The 20,444-nt window shown below is 38.5% G+C and overlaps 1 protein-coding gene across 1 annotated transcript in view; it reads right to left on the bottom strand.

The window, feature by feature from the left end:
* Positions 1 to 18,363, bottom strand: part of KLHL1 (kelch like family member 1) — a 379,658-nt gene extending 361,295 nt beyond the window's left edge. The window contains exon 1 of the mRNA XM_036301681.1: positions 17,223 to 18,363. Within this exon, the coding sequence (XP_036157574.1) occupies positions 17,223 to 17,725 (503 nt within the window). The 5' untranslated portion in view covers positions 17,726 to 18,363. The remainder of the gene's footprint in view (positions 1 to 17,222) is intronic.
* Positions 18,364 to 20,444: the final 2,081 nt, after the last annotated feature.

The following is a 20,444-nucleotide window of genomic DNA, read 5'->3' as shown; positions in this document are numbered from 1 at the left end:
ACCCAGGCTTTCCAGGCACCCCAGCAGGACCATTCCACCCTGAAGGGGCTGTGACCAGCCTGAAAACGGCCCTCAGCCCCTCACCCAGGCTGTCCAGACACCCCAGCAGGACCATTCCACCCTGAAGGGGCTGTGGCCAGCCTGAAAACGGCCCTCAGCCCCACACCCAGGCTGGCCACACCCCCATGGGGTGAGGGTCCCCACTGGTGGGCTTGACCAGCCTGCAAACAGCCATCAGCCCCTCCCCCTCACCCAGGCTTTCCAGGCACCCCAGCGGGACCACTCCACGGTCCCTCCCCCTGGCTGGCTGGCCCCAATCAGCCCCGATCACCGGCCAGGCCAAGGGACCCCACCAATGCACGAATTCATGCACCGAGCCTCTAGTACCTGTATAATTTCTAGAGGAACATTCTTTATATTAAATTTTTAAGTGCCAGAGTGTCTTTTTCTGAAGAAAACAAATCCAAAATAATTTCCAATTTATTTTTGTATATTCAGTTAGTTTATTTGCACACTTAAAATGTAATAGTTTTTAAAAGAAAGTCATATTTAACCTCATAATATAATTATAGTCAATAAAAATAAAAAAGATACTGAGATGGTGACAATCATTGATTTTTCAGATATGAATTTTTCCTCTGACATCTGGTATATGGATAGCTTGATAAATTACATCAGTTCACTCTGGTTAGCTTACTTCTCAGCTCCTAGACCAACATAATTCTCCAACCAAGTATAAAATTGGATACATGTGAGTGAAATATAAAGCTGCTCAGACATTTTTTGAAGAATTAATATAGGAATCATTTTTATTCATATATTAAACTCAACAGAGAATATATAGGTATATGTGTGAAGAGTGAAAAACTATTTTGAAGCAGAGTTGACAACACATACTATTAAGTTCCCCGAGGCCCAAGTTTTTGATTTTACCTTCTTGGTTCCAATAGACTTCCTTTCAAGTAAAATAATGTGTTGAATATTTCAAAAGTCTTACGCTCTCTGGGGAAGTTATTTATCACCTCAAATTAATAAGTTTAAAAAGCATATTTAGTTTAAGTATTGTGTGAGCTTTGTAATTATATATAGCTTTTTGTAAATTTTATGAAACTCATTGGAGATATAATTATTTAAGCTGGAAGTGTTTTTTCATTTCTTGGCTTTCCAAGATGCATCTTGTTTCTAGTGTGGGGTAAAAGAGGTTCCTTTACAGGTCACGTGAACTTTTTGTGTTCTATAGTTACAATCCTATTCAAAGCCAGCTTCATATATGTGGACCAGGTTCAGAAGGTTTCTTGGTTTCATGCTGTACTGTCTCTGTCCTTTTTAATAATTCATAATTTGTAATTATTAAGAATTAATTTTTGTTTAATTATTACTAATTAATAATATTTATGTTGCATTGGGCCTGTTCATGATGACAGTCCAAAATCCCATCCTCTTACCCATTAAAAAAGTCTCTCAAATGTTTGATGAAATATATGCTGGTCAAAATCAACCTCTCTGAGACCACCTGAAAAATAAACCCAAATCTTCCAACTTTTCACCATTGGCACATATGGAACTACATCTGATTAATCTCATTCATACCCAACCCTTATCATCCTTGACCATCATGCAGAAATGCAAGCCTCACTGCTCATTCTGATCATATATAACCTCATTTACATAAAGTCACATACTCTTGCTTTAGCTGATTTTCCTGAGATTGTCAGTCTGAAACTTGCATTATCCCTTTCAAGTGTTTCATACATCACTTTGCTTCCCTTGCACCATTCTCATTTGATAGGTTATTCAGAGTCCTCACAACCCTGGCACCTGGAGGTAGTGTCTCAAAATGTCTTCCACCGCATTTGTGCACCTGTACTATGGGCCTTGCATCCTCAAGAAACAAAGTCCTTTCACTTTTGAAGGCTCAAGTGAGCTGCTTGCACTAGTGTATCTCATATTGCTATTTTTATGTCCTCTAATCATTGGAGACATTGATACCCATCAAACCCAACTATGTTACGGGCATATTCAATCTTTTATAAATAATTCATCATACAAGGTAACCCCTGCTCCCCATTCCTTCAATGCCACATTTTCATCTCAAGTTACTAACTCATTCATATCACCATATATTTGGTGCTGTCACTAGTCAGGTCTATTCTTCATGTGAAATCTTTTTTTAAAAAATATATTTTATTGATTTTTTACAGAGAGGAAGGGATAAGGATAGAGAGTTAGAAACATCGATGAGAGAGAAACATCGGATCAGCTGCCTCCTGCACACTCCCTACTGGGTATGTGTCCGCAACCAAGGTACACGCTCTCGGCCGGAATCGAACCTGGGACCCTTGAGTCGAAAGGCCAATGCTCTAGCCACTGAGCCAAACCAGTTAGGGCCTTCATGTGAAATCTTAAGACCAACATATTCTCTACTACAACTTCCTAAACTTTAACTTCTATATTCTTTTACCCCTCTGCAACTACTCCACCTGGACTTTTAAAATTAAAATATTAGTAATCATATCAGCTACTTTCTAAACTCAGATTGTTTAAAACAGAAATCATTTTCTTCGCTCCAGTTTCCTGCATCATCCACTTTATAGAACAACAACAACAAAATATCCATTAATTGCCCATCGGAATTTTTAGGACTCTTCTTACCTGCCCACCTCTTTTACAATTAAACATTCAATTAATTGTCAGTTGGGACATTTTGTTTTCCAAATGTTTTCTTTCCTTCTGTCTCTTTTCTTAGTAATAGGACTGTTGTTTTAGCCTTTTAACATGGCTTTCTGTTTTCAGTTTTACCCCTATTTTCTCCAGTCCAACTTACATACTTGAACAGGAAAAATAAATCTAGTGTTTTAATCTCATCAGCTAGATTCATTGTTTTGCCACCACCATAAGTAAAATCTAGTCTTTAAAATATTCTGAAAGGTCTGGTTGTCTGACTATGATCTATGGCCCCAGTCAAATCACCTGATATTTTCTCCTGGCATACTCATGCTAATCTACTTGCTTTTTTTCTAATTAGAAACTGTATATACTAATGTTGGTCTTAATCAGAATCCTTTCTTTGTTGTACCTTTAAAAAACCCTTTAATATGTACATAATTTTATAACACAAGTTAAATTCTGATAATTACTTATTTGTTAAATTTTATTACTACTTTTTTTATTCTGTGAAGAAAGGGAGTTTTCTATACTTCTTTTAATCTCAGGAAGCTGTCATCTTGTCTGGAAAAAAGTAACTGATTTAAAATAGTCATCATTGAGTGAAGGAATAATTTTTACAAGGGGTACATTTGGCTCAGAGTAAACCTTAAGTGTTCGAAATAGAGCTCAATTCATATCTTAAGTAGAAGAAGTGCAGTCTAATTCATGCTGCTATTCCACAGTAAGAGTCAAGCTGATTCAACTATAGGAAAAGATCCACTGTCTTCTTTTGCAGTGATAAGGCCTGAATACTTTAGCCATAATGTATTTTTTGCCCTTTCCCATCATCTTCCAATGAGAAAATGAGGTAAAGAGTAATTTAGGCAACAATGGTGACATTTTCCTATACAGGTAGAGTTTCCCCTAAAGCTTTAGGTTTTCCAATGTTGCTTTCTTTACATTGTTGCATGCAACCTTGGATGCCAATATATTAAAATCAGGCAAACAATATTAACTTAGAGAAATACATTAGCTAGCAGTATTTTTATTCTAAGACTAGTTATTTTCTATTACTGACATAATACATATTTTCAGTTTCTGTAATTATATTTTTCTGGAGTTTACTGATGAAAAAGAATTTTGATTTTTACTACACTTAGATGAAAATTTGGTATGAGGCAAATAAAATAATGAGAGATAATATATGAAAAAGAACAGGTACAAGTGAGTCTTCAACTTAGATGTGTCAATTTAGGAAAATAAAAAGTAAATTTACATTCAGAAAAGATTTTAAGGTCTATCCTTTGAGAAACTCTATAATAATACAACTTCACTTATACAATTGAAAGCATATTATTCTGATAAGAAATCTACTTACAAGTCACAGGCTGTTGTTTAGGGAGAATTATTATATGCAAATATTTTACATCTGTTAGGACAATAAGATGGATAGAGCTCTTTTTCCTGGGGGGGGGGGGGGGATATGTTTAGTGGTGCTTCCAAGTTATTTGGTAAAATACAAGTGAGAAAAGAGAAGAAGACAGCATAGCTCATTCCTTTCTGTGTCATTAAGGTAAAACTTACGGGTCATATTGCTTCTTCTCTAGTATTGGCAATGGAGATGGTTCCCACTATCTCATGGTACAACTCCCAGGTACTCACATGATAAGACTTCTGAGCTTTCTTTATAGAAATCCTTACTATAAAATTATTCAGTATTCTTTTTTGTATGTGTGTGTGTGTTTCTTATCTTTTGAAAAAGGCAGCAAAAGACTCCATGTGAATATTTCACTATCAAGTTCTGCAAGGCAAATGTTATACATCAAACTAAAGAGATGTTTGACTTCAATATATGATTTAAGACAAGTTAGCATTAAATTTCTATTCAAAGTATTAAATAATGAAAACAATGGGCAAATTCATCTGGTATAGATAGATAAATGTTAAGGAGAACTATACCATGCAGTGAGTTTCTTTGGCTCATCACGCCATTTTTTCATTCAATCATAGTGTTGGAAGACTAGGTGTTTTTTTTTTATTATATATATATATATATATATATATATTGTTATATGGCTATTATAAAAATTATATATGTACTCTACTTATATATTGTGTTGCTGATAATACACTATCATAATTAATGTAGCTTCAAAATACGACAGAAAGTCAGGCAGTGTTATTTCAAAATTTGTTCATTGTTTCAAAGTTGTTTTGTTTAGTCTAGAACTAGATCCATTAAAATTTTCAAGGAATTTTTAGAATAATTGTCAATTAAAAAAAATAATTCTCACCCAAAGATATGTTTTATTAGAGAGAGAAGAAGGGAGAGATTGAGAAAGAGAAAGAGAGAGAAATATCAATTGGTTGCCTCCCATACACACCTTGACCTGAACCGAACCCACAATCTAGTTATTGCCCTGACCAGGAATCACACTCAAAACCCTTTGGTGAACAGAATGATGCGTCAAACAGCTGAATAACCCAGCCAGGGAAATCCTGTCAATTTTTTTTTTAATTATATTTTATTGATTTTTTACAGAGAGGAAGGGAGAGAGATAGAGAGAGTTAGAAACATCGATGAGAGAGAAACATCAATCAGCTGCCTCCTGCACATCTCCTACTGGGGATGTGCCCGCAACCCAGGTACATGCCCTTGACCGGAATCGAACCTGGGACCTTTCAGTCCGCAGGCCGACGCTCTATCCACTGAGCCAAACCGGTTTCGGCTATCCTGTCAATTTTTAATTTAAAAAAAAAAAAAAAGGTTTTTCTTGGATGATGTGTATAATCTATAGATCAATTGTGGAAGAATAGATATCTTAATAATAATAAGTCTTTTGATCCATGAACATAGTATATCTTTCCATTATTTATGTCTTTGATTTCTTTCAGCATTATTTTATTGTTTTCAGTGTATGGGTCTTTCACATCTTTTGCCATAGTTATTATTAGGTATTTCATACCTTACTGATATTACTATGAAATGTATTATTTCAATTTTTTCTTTGGTAACATATAAAAATATAACTGGCTTTGTATGATTATTCTGTATCCTGCAAAAAAAGATTCATTATATTTTTAATAGATACCACAAATTTTGTTCTAATAAGCATATAAGACTAAAAATAAAGGCCGTATTACTTCTTCGTTTATACATAGGTGATCAATTACTATGTAAGAAAAAAACTGTTTTTTTCTTCCACTCCAATACAGATGCCTTTCATTTGTTTGTTTCATCGAACAGATTAGGATCTCCAGTACAATGTTGAATAAAAGTGGTAAGAGAGGACATCCTCATTTTGTTCCAAATTTTAGAGGAAACACATTTAGCTTTTCAAAGTATGATGTTAGCTGTAGGTTTTTCATATATGCTTTTTATCAAATTGATATACTTTGCTCTGAGATATACTTTCTCTGGTATTAATACATCCATCTCAACTTTATTTATTGATTAGTCTCAGAATTTTATATGTTTTCATCCTTTTTCTTTCAACTAATATTTGTGTTTAAATTTAAACTATATTTTTGGTAAACAGAAGATAATTGCGTCTGACTTTTTATACAATCTGATAATCTCTACTTTTAATTTTGGCTGTACAGAACTGCTACGTTTAATGTAATTGCTGACACAGTGAGCTTTCAGACTATAAGTGAGCCGTACATTTTCTATTTTCTTTATCTTTGTTTCCATTTCCTCTTTTATTAGTTGAATTCAATAATTTTTATGACATTACTTTATATTTGTGTTGGGTTGATAGCTCTTACTATTTTGTTAATATAGTGGTTACTTTGGAATTTATCAGGTACTTCTGAGACTAACTTCAAATGAAATACCACTTCACATTTACTATAAGAACCTTACAATACTATACCTACATTTCTCCCTTCCTAGTCTTAATGCTATTATTGTTATGCATTTATGTTACATATATGATAAAGAAAACTTGTATTGCAGTCTTTTTGTTTGTCTATCCATCATTGATCCATCTATATGTATGTAATAAAATAATTATTTTTAATTTAATCTACATAGTTACAATTTGGGGTGCTGTTTTTTTTTAAATTTCTTTGTGTCAACTGGTGTCATTTTCCTGTTTTATTTTAGACAAAAGGCCCAGTGCACGTATTTGTGCAGGAGTGGGGTTTGGCGGGCCCACCCTGATTGGGGCCCATTGGGCCAAGCTGGTGGGGAGGAATGGCAGCGGGAGGTTGGCCGGCTGGCCCCGCTCCCAATTGGGGTTTTGGGGGCCAACTGGGGGTTGGGCCGGCTGGGTGGGGGGTGATCGGGGACTCGTTTTAGGCCAGTTGGCTGCCGCAGTGCATGTCATAGCCGCCACTGGTTGTTCTGGTTGTTTCACCATTTTTGTTGCTGGGCTTTTATATATATACACTAGAGGCCCGGTGCACAAAAATTTGTGCACTTGGGGGGAAGGGGGGTCCCTCAGCCCGGCCTGTGCCCTCTCACAGTCTGGGACCCCTCGGGAGATAACGACCTGCTGGCTTAGGCCTACTCCCGGGTGGCAGAGGGCAGGCCCAATCCCTACGTGCAGCCCCTGGTCGGGCTCAGAGCAGGGCCGATTGGGGAGTTGGGGCACGTCCCCGTCATGCACAGAGAAGGGCAGATTGGGAGGTTGTGATGCCACCTTCAGTCATGCTCAGGGTAGGGCCAATTGGGGGGTTGGGGCACCATCCCCTGTCACACTCAAGGCAGGGTCGATGGGGAGGTTGCGGCGCCACCCCCTGTCACGCACAGAGCAGGGCCCATCAGGGGGTTGGGGCACTGCCCTCTATCACCCACAGAGCAGGGCCAATCAGGGGCTTGGGACGCCGCCACTCTCACACTCAGGGCAGGGCCGATGGGGAGGTTATGGCTCTACCCCATCACACACAGAGCAGGGCCTGTGGGGGGGTGGGGTTGGGGAGCTCCCCCCTATCAGGCACCGAGCAGGGCTGCTCAGGGGGTTGGGGTCCCGCCCCCTGTCACACACAGAGCCGCAGGGCGATCAGGGGGTTTGGGCGCTGCCCCCTGTCACGCTGATCCCGGTGCCGGGAGGCCTCATGGCTCTGCTGATCCCGGTGCTGGGAGGCATATTACCCTTTTACTATATAGGGTAGAGGCCTGGTGCATGGGTGGGGCCAGCTGGTTTGCCCTGAAGGGTGTCCTGGATCAGGGTGGGGGTCCCCACTGGGGTGCCTGGCCAGTCTGGGTGAGGGGCTGAGGGCTGTTTCCAGGCTGGGAGTGACTGAAGTTCCCAACCGCTCCTTTTTTCTTTTTTCTTTTTTATTCTGGGCCAGCTTTACCTTGAGGCTTGGCTCCAGCTCTTAGGCCTCCGCAGCTGAAAGTAGGTTTCTGGCTTTTGCTTACAATGTTGCGAATCTGCTGGTTGAAGTCGGGCGGTATTTGTTACAATGTTTCTTAAACTGCCCGCTCAGAGGCCTGCAGCCGCAGGTGGGGAACGTTGGAGTCCTCTGTCACTGAAGCAAGCAAGCCTCATGTTAGTTTCAAGCTGCCTGGCTGCCGGCTGCCATCTTGGCTGACAGTTAATTTGCATATCTCGCTGATTAGCCAATGAAAAGGGTAGCGGTCGTACACCAATTACCATGTTTCTCTTTTATTAGTGTAGAAGATTATTTCATTGCTATATTTTAAAGGTCATCATGTTTTTCTTCAATTTCTGCTTTGTAAATAATATTATTCAGAATATTTTTCATTTTAGGTATTGTAGTTGTATTTTCATCTAGAAGTTTGATGTTGATCTTTTCATATGTATTATAACCCTAGTTAACTATTTGAACATATAGAATATAGTTTTAACTGTTTTGCCTGGAATCTTGCTTAATGAGCTAGGCAATCACAGGACTCATTTCTTTTTTTAAAAAATTTTAGTAATCACCCTCCTTCAGTATCTTGAAAAATGTTGTTCCATATACTGTTTCCTTCCTCCCTCCCTTCCTCCCTTCCTCCCTCCCTCCCTTCCTCCCTTCCTCCCTTCCTCCCTTCCTCCCTTCCTCCTTCCCTCCCTTCTTCCCTCCATACATCCTCCTTTCTTTCTTTTCTTCCTTCCTTCTTTCCTTCCTTCCTTCCTTCCTTCCTTCCTTCCTTCCTTCCTTCCTTCCTTCCTTCCTTCCTTCCTTTCTTCCTTCCTTCCTTCCTTCCTTCTTTTTCTTTCATTTTTCTCTCTTTCTTTTTAATCCTTCCTTCCTCCTTTTCTCCTCCTCTACCTCCTCCTCCTCCTCCTCCTCCTCCTCCTCCTCCTCCTCCTCCTCCTCCACCACCTCCTCCTCCTCCTCCTCTCTCTTCTCTCTTTCTTTCTCCCTATATTGCCTATTTATAATTTTTGTCTTTTTTTTCCCCCTTCCTTCTGTCATTCTTTGTTATTGCTTCAAGTGAGAGGGTACATCCAGTCCCTATTATTCTATCTGGGCTAGAAACAGGAGCACAAGTTCTTCTTTCCTCCTAACTTGAATAAAATGATTAAAATATTATTTTCCCAGGATTTTTTCATCTTAACTGCTTTTTTAAATTTTCTAATTTCTGGGCAGATAATGTGGGAATATTCATATTATTAAACACAATTTACTGATCTAACCAAAACCACTGCAACTGAATCATAATATGTATTATATGAAAATATCATGCCTTTTGAGAAAGAAATTATACAAGTAAATCTTTAAAAATCATCAGTGGATTACCAAGTACCAAACATCCAAGCACTAATTTGTGTAAACTTCTCTATTGTAATTACATGCTAGTATATCAAAAGTAAGGTAATTGAAAAGTAGGTATCATATTTAAATTTTATTGCAAATGATAAAAAAACTAGTCCAAATTTATTTTCAAAATAGTAGAGTTCAAAGTTTAATCTCAGAGTTAGAAAATAGGGATGTTTTATATTCATAAATTCATAAATACAAAAAAATCAACAACAGTTTTTCCATTTTCTCTGAGGCTCTATTACTTGTGAATACTGACCTAAAGAGACATCTTGAATATTGAGTAAAATTGAAATCCACCAGGGAAATGAAACAAAATAAAAAATCCCACAAAGATATTTTACAAAGAGGTATTGGCATTGAAAAATGACAACATAGTTAATTCTTCCATTCTCTCTTAATATAAATCCTCCCAATTTTTTGATCCCATCATTTAAGTTGTTCCATCATATTTTAGTTAAGATGAAAAATGCTGATTTAGCCTTAACCGGTTTGGCTCAGTGGATAGAGCGTCGTCCTACCGACTGAAAGGCCCCAGGTTCGATCCCGGTCAAGGGCATGTACCTTGGTTGTGGGCACATCCCCAGTAGGAGGTGTGCAGGAGGCAGGTGATTGATGTTTCTCTCTCATCGATGTTTCTAACTCTCTATCCCTCTCCCTTCCTCTCTGTAAAAATTCAATAAAATATATATTAAAAAAAAGAAAATGTTGATTATATAAGCAAATATCTAGCAATATCACTAAGGAGAAATGGTGCCAAAATAATCTACCAGGGCAAACTATCACAAGTATAAAAATCAAACTAAAAGATTTCCTATGAAAATCAGTTATTAGAATTGAACTAAAGCCACCTAAAGAAATGGAAAAGGGTTGAACTTAGAATTAACACAGATTGGTTCCACTCTTTACTATTATTGAAGATTCTAAGATCAATTTTTCAAAAGCATTTCTGTGACATGATCTTCATATAAAATTATCTGCCTCATAGGCTTACCATTCAAAACAGATTTTTTGGGGGATCTTAAAATCATAGTGCACATTCTCTCTGGTTGAGGTAACTTTTGTTAAGCTTTCATAAGTACTCACTTAGATCAAACTGTTTTTTAAATCCTGGCCAAAGAAGTCAGCAAAGGTAGCTAGCATCAAAGCTATATTGTACAATAGGCTATATGTATGTATTGTTGCCTATACTTGATTTGCAAGATCTTCAAAACCATCTTTAATTTGCTCAGATTATCTGTGCCTGCATCAGATATTTTCTTTAATGTTTTTAATAACACAATTTTAAATTCAGAAAGGTAAATTAATATCTGGCTGAAACAAATATGTAAATTCAAGAGTATTTGTTATTATTATAACTACCAAAAACAAACAAACAAAAAACACCTAAAGTTATTTGGGATGGTAAAAAGGAAAGAAAGAAAAATGAAAGAAAGAAAGAGAGAACGAGAGAAATATAATTTAATTACTTTGAGATTCTGCTTAAAATGATGCACATTTTCATGTTTGGAAACTTGATTTAACTCTAAAATATACTGCAGATCTCAATTTTCTGTAAATTCTATAAGAACTATTAATCAAAATCAATAAGACAGGACTTAACGTGTGATTGTTAGAAGCACATCTTCCCCAGATACACAAATTATCTTTGAGGCTTGGAAAAAAACAAACCAATGGAAACAAATATCTGATCAATATTATATTCTATTAACCAAAAGCTGATTTTGATTGAATAGGGAGGATTTCTATAATACTTTAAAATTGTTTTAAAATAGTACCTGAAAGAGGTTAATAATATAGTTTACAAAGTATTCAATGGAAATTTATTAATGAAAACCAGAATATGGTCTTTCAGTTAGCATTGCTCTTTTGTGTTTGTTATAATTAAGAGTTATAATTATGGATCTAGCATTTGTATTCACATCTTTCTTTCAGATAGCTCTGGAGATTTGGGTACCTGCAAATCCAACCTAGTGGTCTCATTTCTTTTTCCTTTATGATCTTCTAAGTTTGCTTAAAGCAAACATGTTCAGAGGGGAGGGCACCTGAATATTGTGGGCTTATTTGCAGAATTCCATGTACTATTGATGAATCCATCCTGAAATAGGATTAAAAAAAAAAAAGCTTTCAACTATCATCTTTGCTACTTCTGCCTTAAATAACAATTGGCTGTATAATTCCAAATTTTAGGGTAAATTACCAAAAAGACCTAAAATTGAGAAAAATCAGCCCATGGTGTTTTTTTCCCCACTATAAAATTGGGGTTGTGGGGGAAACAGAAACATTAATTCATTTTAGTCTTCCATAGAAGCACAGTTTTAGAACTACTTTTCTGAAAAATAGTTCTTTACCATTTTAAAAATTGTTTTACCTTTTGAGGCAAGACTGATATTTTTCATTTTAAATACCTCACTCATGCCCATCTGGTGTGGTTCAGGGGTTGAGTATTGACACAGGAACCAAGAGGTCACCTGTTCTATTCAGGTCAGGGCACCTGACTGTAGCTCTACCCCAGTAGGGGGCTATGATGTTGCTCTCTCATCGATATTTCTCTCAATCCCTCTCCCTTCCTCTCTCTTTAAAAATCAATAAAATATATTTTTTAAAAATGTAAATACCTGGTTCAGGTCCCACCAACTTCCATGAGGTTCAAATGGCGTATGCTGTCTTTCTGTGCTATTTCTCTGTATCAAAGGTTCTGACTTTCAGAAGCATATTTTCTCTCACAAAGCTCTCTGTTAGGCTCCAAAATTAAATTATTTACCTTGTCTAAGTGATCCCCTCATACTTTTATTTAGTTATAAAGTTAAATGCTACAAATGAATCATACTTCAGAAAATTAGTTTGTGTTATCTAATTTGGGCTGAGAAGTCTTCTTTGAAACTTATAAGGCATTGGGCATTAGGTTCATCTTAATAAGTCTATGTAAACATTCAAACAAGCATAACTTCCACCAAGGGAATGAAAAGAACGGCTTTATAATAACCTTAGTTAGATCCTCTTTTATTATGTTCCATTCGTTTGTTTAAGCAGAGGGAAAGGAGATTTGGCAAAGTGGCCTGAAAAATATGGTGTCTGGGATCAGATAGCAAAGACTAAAAGTCCAGCAGAAGTAGTAAAGGGTAAACTGAGTCAAATAGATGGTGACAGAAGATTTGACTGTGTATGGTAAACAAACAATGCAATATACAAATAATATATTATAGAATCGTACACTTCAAACCTATATGATTTTATTGACCAATGCCATCCCAATAAGTTTATTAAAAAATAAAGTAAAAGGACTTGTATGCATGCATATAAGCCTAACCAATGGACATAGACACCAGGGGGGTGAGGGCATGAGTGGCGGTGTGGGTGGCAATGGGGGAATGAGGACACATACGTAGTACCTTAATCAATAAAGAAAAAAAAGAAAATATACATTCAGCAAAGTACAAGAGACCTTCTGTAATAAAAGAACAAATGAATTAGAACAAAAGACTTAAAGTTGAGTCACAAAAAAATTCTAGCTATATTACTTAAAAGTCTGTGACTCTGGGAAAATTGCTTGTTTATATCTCAGTTTTCTCATTTATGTAATCATTGTACCAAAGGGATATATAATTGTATGAGAATCATAGAGTGATTCTGAATATTAAATTACACAATATAAATATTCAATATGCTACTTGCCAAATAACCAGGTTATAATCAATGTCACTCATTATTATGAAAAATATTTATTCATTCAATAGCATTTATTGAGTACATGTTCTTGGATAGAGATAAAATGATGACCAAAACAAACACCCTGTCCACTGGGCAACTGTAGTTAACAACAAACAATAAAAGCAAAACAACTAATAATGTATGGTTATAAGCTACAATAAGAAATTAAAAAGTAGAGAGCAGTTACTCAAAGAACATACAACAAGAGGATTGCATATTCCAAAAATGTTTTAAGTTAAAAATTTGCCTGGGAGAATTAATGAATGCTTCTCTGAGAAAGGTTTAGATCTTTATGCAAGATATTTCAATGATGAACAGGAATACACTCAGGAAAGGGTGTGTTAAGAAAAGGGGAGTCACTATACAAGTAGAAATAACAAGTTTGTGAGGCCCAGAGGCAGAGAAAATGATAAAGACGGACATGGAGTCTTGAAGGCAGAGGGTGATGGGGGTGTTGGTGATTGAAGGGCCTCACTAGCAGATAAGAGACACATCACTCAGGGCCCAGAAGTCCAAAGTATGGATTGAGGTCAGAAGATGGTAGAAATGTTTTGTAGATCAGGGGGAGGAGAGCCAGGGATGTGGCGAAATAGTTCAGATTTTCTTTTAATATAATTTTCATTGACTCTAGTAAGGAGAATGGTTTACAGGTGGCAACATTAATGAAGGAATATAATGCAGATGGCAGTTGAGTTGAAAGAGGACAATATCTTAGAACTGGTGTAGACAACGGGGATGGAGAGAAGTGGGACAAATATGGGGGCATTTTTCAAGTAAAAGTGACAGTTCTCAGTGAAATATTGAAAATTGTGGGAAAGAGGATTTGGGCAAGTAAGACCCAGATTTCTGGTTTGCACAAACCAATGCATAGAGAGCTATCCTCTGACAGAGAAGAAGGACATTGAGCAAAGAGAAGGGAGATTATGAGCTCAATTTTCTACATGTATTTATGCTGTCTCTGTGATAATCACCACAGGGGTTAAGCAGAGAGGTGGATTTGTCAGACCACAGGTCAGGGGGAGGTCTAGGTTTTGAATTGCAAATACAGAAATAGAGTTTAGGGATGGTAACTAAAACCATGGAATCAGATGACTGCATTCTGTGAGAATTTAGAAAATCAAAAAATAAGCAGTCAAACATATCTCTTCTACTCACATCTGTACACACTGCAAGAATATAAATATTTCTCTTTGGTTTCTCAGTTTACTACATATAAATTTTGGACAAAACTATTCATATCAAAATACATATACTGATCTGAATAGCTGGGATTTTATACACTTTCCAACAACTAAGTGTGGACGGTAGAGAAAAATGATTAAAAGCATAGGTCAGGAGGTTATTACTGTAAAGGTTAGAATTCTTAATGATATAATGGTTGAGGTATTAGAATACTGAGGTTTGTGTATGTATGTCTGACAGGGTGGAATAAGATAAAGGCTGGGTTTGGGCAGCAAATTAGTTTACTGCTGCCTTTATACTTCACCTCCATGATAATTTGACCTTTCTAGAATTCTGGGAATATGGGCAGCTTTTCCCTGAGCATCCTTCAGCTGTTGTTTGAACAATAACTTAAATCAATAGAGAGAGATCAGAATATGCAGGAAGAGAACAGAAAAGAGGCCAACTCTTACTGTATATATGAACATATTTTTTAGCATAGCAGTCAGACTTGATAAAACTAATTGATAAATATCAAGTCACTGACATCACAGTACAATGATATAATAATGACCCCAGTAATCAAGATTATCATGCAGGGTTTATATAGTTTATGTACTCATTCATCATTATAAACATTATCTCGATTTGCTGCATAAGTTATGATAAGAAACCAAAGTAAATCAACATTACAAGTTATTTTATTAATTTTCATTCAGTATATAACTTTGGAAATGTTGTCTCTTCTGTGAAATGAACCTTATTTTTACCATATGTTAATATAATATTGATAATGACTAATTATCAAAATTAGTAGTATAAATTCAATCAATCTTGATAACAGAACCAATGTTCTATGAAGGTTTAGGTACATACTATACCCCTGAGAATACAAACCAGTGCTAACTTGTTTGTCCAGTGAGAAATTTAAATTAATCTAAAGGATTTAAGCATTAATAAGAATTTAAAAATAAAATAAAATTTGATTTTTAATATTTTACATATAAAAAAATCCCATAGGAGACTTCCATTCCAATAGTAAATATGATTTAAGGTGGCGTTAGGCTTGTTTTCAGAATACTTTTCACTTACAACTCTTTGTGAATAAAAACACTGATGTATATTTTTAAAAGGTGGGGGACTGGAAGCTAATTCTGATGGTGTTTTCTCTAACTGAGCTATTAGTCATTGGTTTTATTTTTTATTATAATTTCTTATGTCAATATTCCATTAATATTTTCAAATCCTCCAACTTGCAAGAAAGTCTTTCAGAAATCACTCATGCCATATGTGACTCATTTACATACAACTATATTTGTTATAAAGCAAATTGTTTTTTAAATGATCAAACATTAATATTCCCAGAACATCAAATATTTTAAGCTGACTTGAAGACATCACAAAACAAAATAATTCATCTACTTTTTTATTGAACTGAGTCACAAAATATCAATTTCAATAAAATAACAATTAGTAAATATTTTATCTGTCTTTTAAATATATAAGGTGAATTGGTAAATGTTTATGAGTGACTGCCAAAACTGGGTAAAACCCAACATATTTTATTAAAAAATAAATAATAAATAGGTCTAAAACTACAGGTAACGAGTGAATGCATAAATCAAATAACTTCATGGTGCTATTGGTACCCCAAATTCTAACCTTCTTGGTAAAATATCTTATTTGAGTAATAAATAAACTTACATTTGATTTCCTGTATGTCGGGGGGAAACAAAACTTTGACATACTTGAAAAATGCAAATTAATCTACTTCCTCTTTAAAATAATTATCTCACATTTATTTTGTGATTATGTTCAAGGCTGTTAAGATTCAAATTTAAACCAACATAATCCATAAAGTGAAGCAATTCAAGGATTTCTTTATATCTCTACACTCACATTTGTCAACATAATTAAAGTACACATACATATTATTTTGTTTTATGTATTTATCTGTGACTTAATTCACAAGAAGCTGATTCAATCAGCCAAGTTTAAAAAGTTGCTTCTGTTTCTAATTTGTTAGGTAATTAATTTTTTTTAACATACTCATTATCATTTCCTGTTTCTCCTATACATATCTTCAATATGTGTTTTGATATCACATAAGACAAATGCAGATCTTTTGATATCCTCCCTTCATGCCAAACCTAGTAATTATCTGTTGCAGAGTAATGAGTCATTCTCCAAAAATGTAAAACTTTGAAGAAGTTTCATGCGTGTGAAGGTTTTCTATAAGTCTTAAAAGTAGAACTCTACCCAAAGAGGTAAAATATTAGAAATAAACAAGAAATGATGTTGACCTGCTTGGTAAGGATACACAATCCCATACTGAGCCAACAAATCAGAAACGCCGAAAGCCAGTGGGCTCAGCAACGGTTCAATTCTAAGACTTGGAACAAGGCAAAAGTAAAGAAGGATAAAAAGAAGTTGGGATGGAGAATAACACTCTATTTCATGGATGGGAGGTGTGTGTGTGGCGGGGGAGACAATGCTACTGTCGAGGAGGCTACTCATTTGTGCACCTCATTCCTCCTGGAATATAGATTCAAGCCACGGGGATCCCAGATAACTTGCTAAGTCAGTTATTAGGCCAGTCTGTAAGGTGCAGTTGAGTGGTGGTTAAACACGTTTCACCTGACATCAGATAACTGGAAGACTGAAATAATTTAATGACAGAAAATGCTGTATCCTCAGAAACATGAGAACCACTCCCCCTAGAGACTTATCAAAGTGAATCTATGTTCAAATTGTGATTACAACTCTGAGAACTTGCCAAAGGAAAGCAGTATGTTTGAAGCGGTAGAAATTAATGAACAAACTTTTAACGAGATGACAACTTGGGACATAAAAACCCTGCTGGCATCTCTTAGCCAAAATGTTCAACCTGCAACCTTTCAGACTTACTGAGCAGCAAAGCACACAGGGGTGGGGGGAAGGAGTGAAAAGTGGGAGATGCTTGGATGTCCCGTGGGGACTGACTGTACCTGTGTCCACAGCCTTCACCTGTTGCCTGGCTCGAGTTGGCCGGCTCCACTTTGAGCTCCTGCAGGACCAGCCCTTTTTCGTGCGGCCCAGAAAAGTCCATGCCGGGCACTTCCTCCTCCTCTAGGGACTCAACGTAGAAGAGAGTCCTGGCAGGCGGTGGGGTGCCCTGCCTGGGCGCCCCTTGCTGCAGCCGCGTGGCCACTGGCAGCAGGGTGCCATTCAGTGGGTTGAAGGGAGAGGAGGAAGAGGATGGGGAGGAAGACGAAGTGGAGGAGGAAGAAGAAGACGGCTTCTTCCAGAATGTGCTCACGCTGCCCTTCTCTTGGCTTTTGAGCAGGCGGTTCTGGCTGGGTCCCCAATGCTCGAAACTGCCGCTGCCGTCCTGCTGCAGGCAGCCGCCCCCCGCCGGGCCGCCCGGGGACGGGGACGGGTGACTGAAGAGTTTCCAGCGGAGTCGCAGGATGTGTTTCACATCGAAGTCTTTTCGTCCAGAGCCCGACATGCTCGATGCAAGGACGGCTCAGGCACCTCAGCGGGCGCGGGAGTGGACGGGCCAGCTGGCGGGGGAAGCCCGCGGAGCCTGGGGTTGCAGGACGAGGCTGGGTGGGCTCTCTGCACCCGGAGCAGGCGACGCAGCCAGGCGGGATGCGCGCTCCGCCAGGCGACCACGGGGGCTCGGGCAGCAGCGCTGAGCGGCTCGGCGGCGGTCTGGTCCGCAGGACTTGCGCGTGGGGAGCCCACCGGCCGGGAGCAGAGGCAGGAGAGGGAAGCTGAGGGCTGAGATTTCCCGATCTCCGCTCAGGAGCTCCGTCCTTACGGTGGGAGGGACGACCCTGATGCTGGAGAAGCGCGAGAGAGGGAGGTCCGAGCGCTCCGAAGCTCAGGGAGGTGGAGGCAGCTGGATACACCTCCCTGGGATGCGCCCGCGGCACCGCTTCAGTTGGAAAGGTGTGGGGTCTCCAGTCCTTGCAGCTGAGTTCAGCGCCTGGAGAGCGCCAAGAGGGAGAGAGAGAAAGAGCCCCAAGTCTCCAAGAAGCGCTCCCCTCACCCAGCCTGCTGCGTGCACCTGCGCCCCTGTCCCTCGCCCCTCTGAGATGCTCTGAGAGCTTGCCTGGTGTGTTTCTGAGAAAGTCAAATGCCTTCTTCTGCAAGGTGGAGAAGGGGTGGTTTTATATAGTCAGTTTGTAAGAGAGAAAAAGAAATATTCCGGAAAATATAGGGAGGCGAAAGGAAACGCTGTCAAGGTCCTCACAGTACAATTTTCTCTCTGCCTCAGCGCCTCCTCCTCCCCGTAAGTGACGCAGCTGTGCACTGGGCCCTACGCGGAGAGATGGAGGGAGGGCGGAAGGCTTCAATCTTCTTTATGCAAGTGAAGCTGCTGCTCTTATTGTCCCTTGGCGTGGGTCCTGTCCCCTTTTCATTCTCCCCACCGCATTACTGGGTAGCAATAGAAGGAAAGCAAACAGGCATCATGCGTTAGCATCAGTAAACACCAAACATGAATCATAGCAGCGTAAACTTAATAGGCTGCCATCGGTGTGCAGGTTGAAGGTTAATGGCTTGAATTATTTAATAAACCGCATCCTTTAACCTTTAGCCTTAGTGTCTCTGTGGTGATACACCGAAGTAACCGGGGGATGCTGGCGTCCAAGGATGATGATGCCACCATCTGACACTTCCATTGTGATGCTGTCATTCATACCCTCCGGCAGTACCCCACCCTGGGGGCCGGAGGCAGGCAGTAGAAATCGGAAGGTGAGCACCTGAGTACAGGGGACCAGAGTTGCAAAAGCGGTGCACTGATGTGTAACGTTAGACTGAGAACTCTTCTCGGCGCAAACTGAGAGTGGCATAAAAGGCTAAAGGAGAATTCGAAGACATAAGTCTCTTAGTACATAAATCATAACATAAAATGTTTGGAAGAATTTAGGCAATAAAGAAATACAGTAGTCTATCTATATTTGGGGGAAATCTTCCCAAGACCGTCAGTGGAAGCCTGACACCAGGGATAGTACAGCGTCTTATGTATACTGTGCACCCCCCCCCCCCCATACATATCTTTTACTTAAAGAAAGCACTTCACGGTTTCTCTTTGGCATATCCACATTGCCAGCATCACAACTCTTGTGGTCTTGTGGTTTGGGGCCATCATTAATTAAAATAAGGGTCACTTGAGCACTAGCACTGCCAGACCTGAATAGTCTGTTAACCAAGAAGGTTTCTAAGTGACCTGGCAGGAGGCATACACAGTGTTCATAAGCTGGACCAAAGGATAGCTCACATCCTGGGCTGGACTGAGTGGGACAGTGGGAGACTTCATCATGCTACTCAGAATGACACATAATTTAATATGTATGACTTGTTTATTTCTGGAATTTTCTATTTAATATTTTCGGCCCAGGGCTGAGTGCGGGTAACTGAAACCAGAGAAAGAGAAACTGCGGTTAAGGAGGTATTACTGGACGTATATCCAAAGGCTACTATCCTACAAAAATCTGTTTGAAGAAGAGAAGATGATGGGGTTGGGTGGGAAGAGATCAGCCGAAGAACTTGTATGACATATGCATAACCCAGGGCCACAGACAATAGGGTGGTGGATGCCTGGGGCGGGAAGCAAGGGCGGGCTACAAGGGGTCAATGGGAGAAAAAAAGGGACATGTAATACTTTTAACAATACAGGCTTTTTTCTTAAAGAAGAGAAGACGTGTCTGCCCCTATATTTATATTAACAAGGATGATGATTATGATGCATTTCTAGATGTGACTGGTTGGAGATTTTTCATACCAATCCCCTTTGCTGAAGGTAGAAGATTAGAGAATTAGTGGATTCCCTAACATAGCCAGGAGTATGGTAGTTGTCCGTTCATGAAATCACCAGTTTCAGCAACCCTAACAGGGCACAGGAATCAAACATTAAAGTGCAATTGTATTAATGTTCTTGTACTAGTTATTGAGCAGTACATTTAAATAGAAACCAAAGCTAAATTTGAAGGCCTTCCTAGACACAGCTTGACATTTTAATAAAACAAGAAATTAAGCACAAAAATTCCTACTTTGGAGGGAAGAAAAGTCATTATTATGCATTTTAAATATTGATTTATACCACAGCAGCTGATCTGTAATCCCTTGTGCCTTGATTTTCCTTTCAATATTGTGTTTTTGTTGTTAAAAAAGCAAAAGCCCTTTAAAGCAAACAATAGTGGCAGGTCATTTTTATCCAA

This window comes from Myotis myotis, unplaced genomic scaffold, assembly GCF_014108235.1.
Source record: "Myotis myotis isolate mMyoMyo1 unplaced genomic scaffold, mMyoMyo1.p scaffold_m19_p_3, whole genome shotgun sequence".
NCBI lineage: Eukaryota > Metazoa > Chordata > Mammalia > Chiroptera > Vespertilionidae > Myotis > Myotis myotis.
This window is presented reverse-complemented; position numbering and strand designations above follow the sequence as displayed.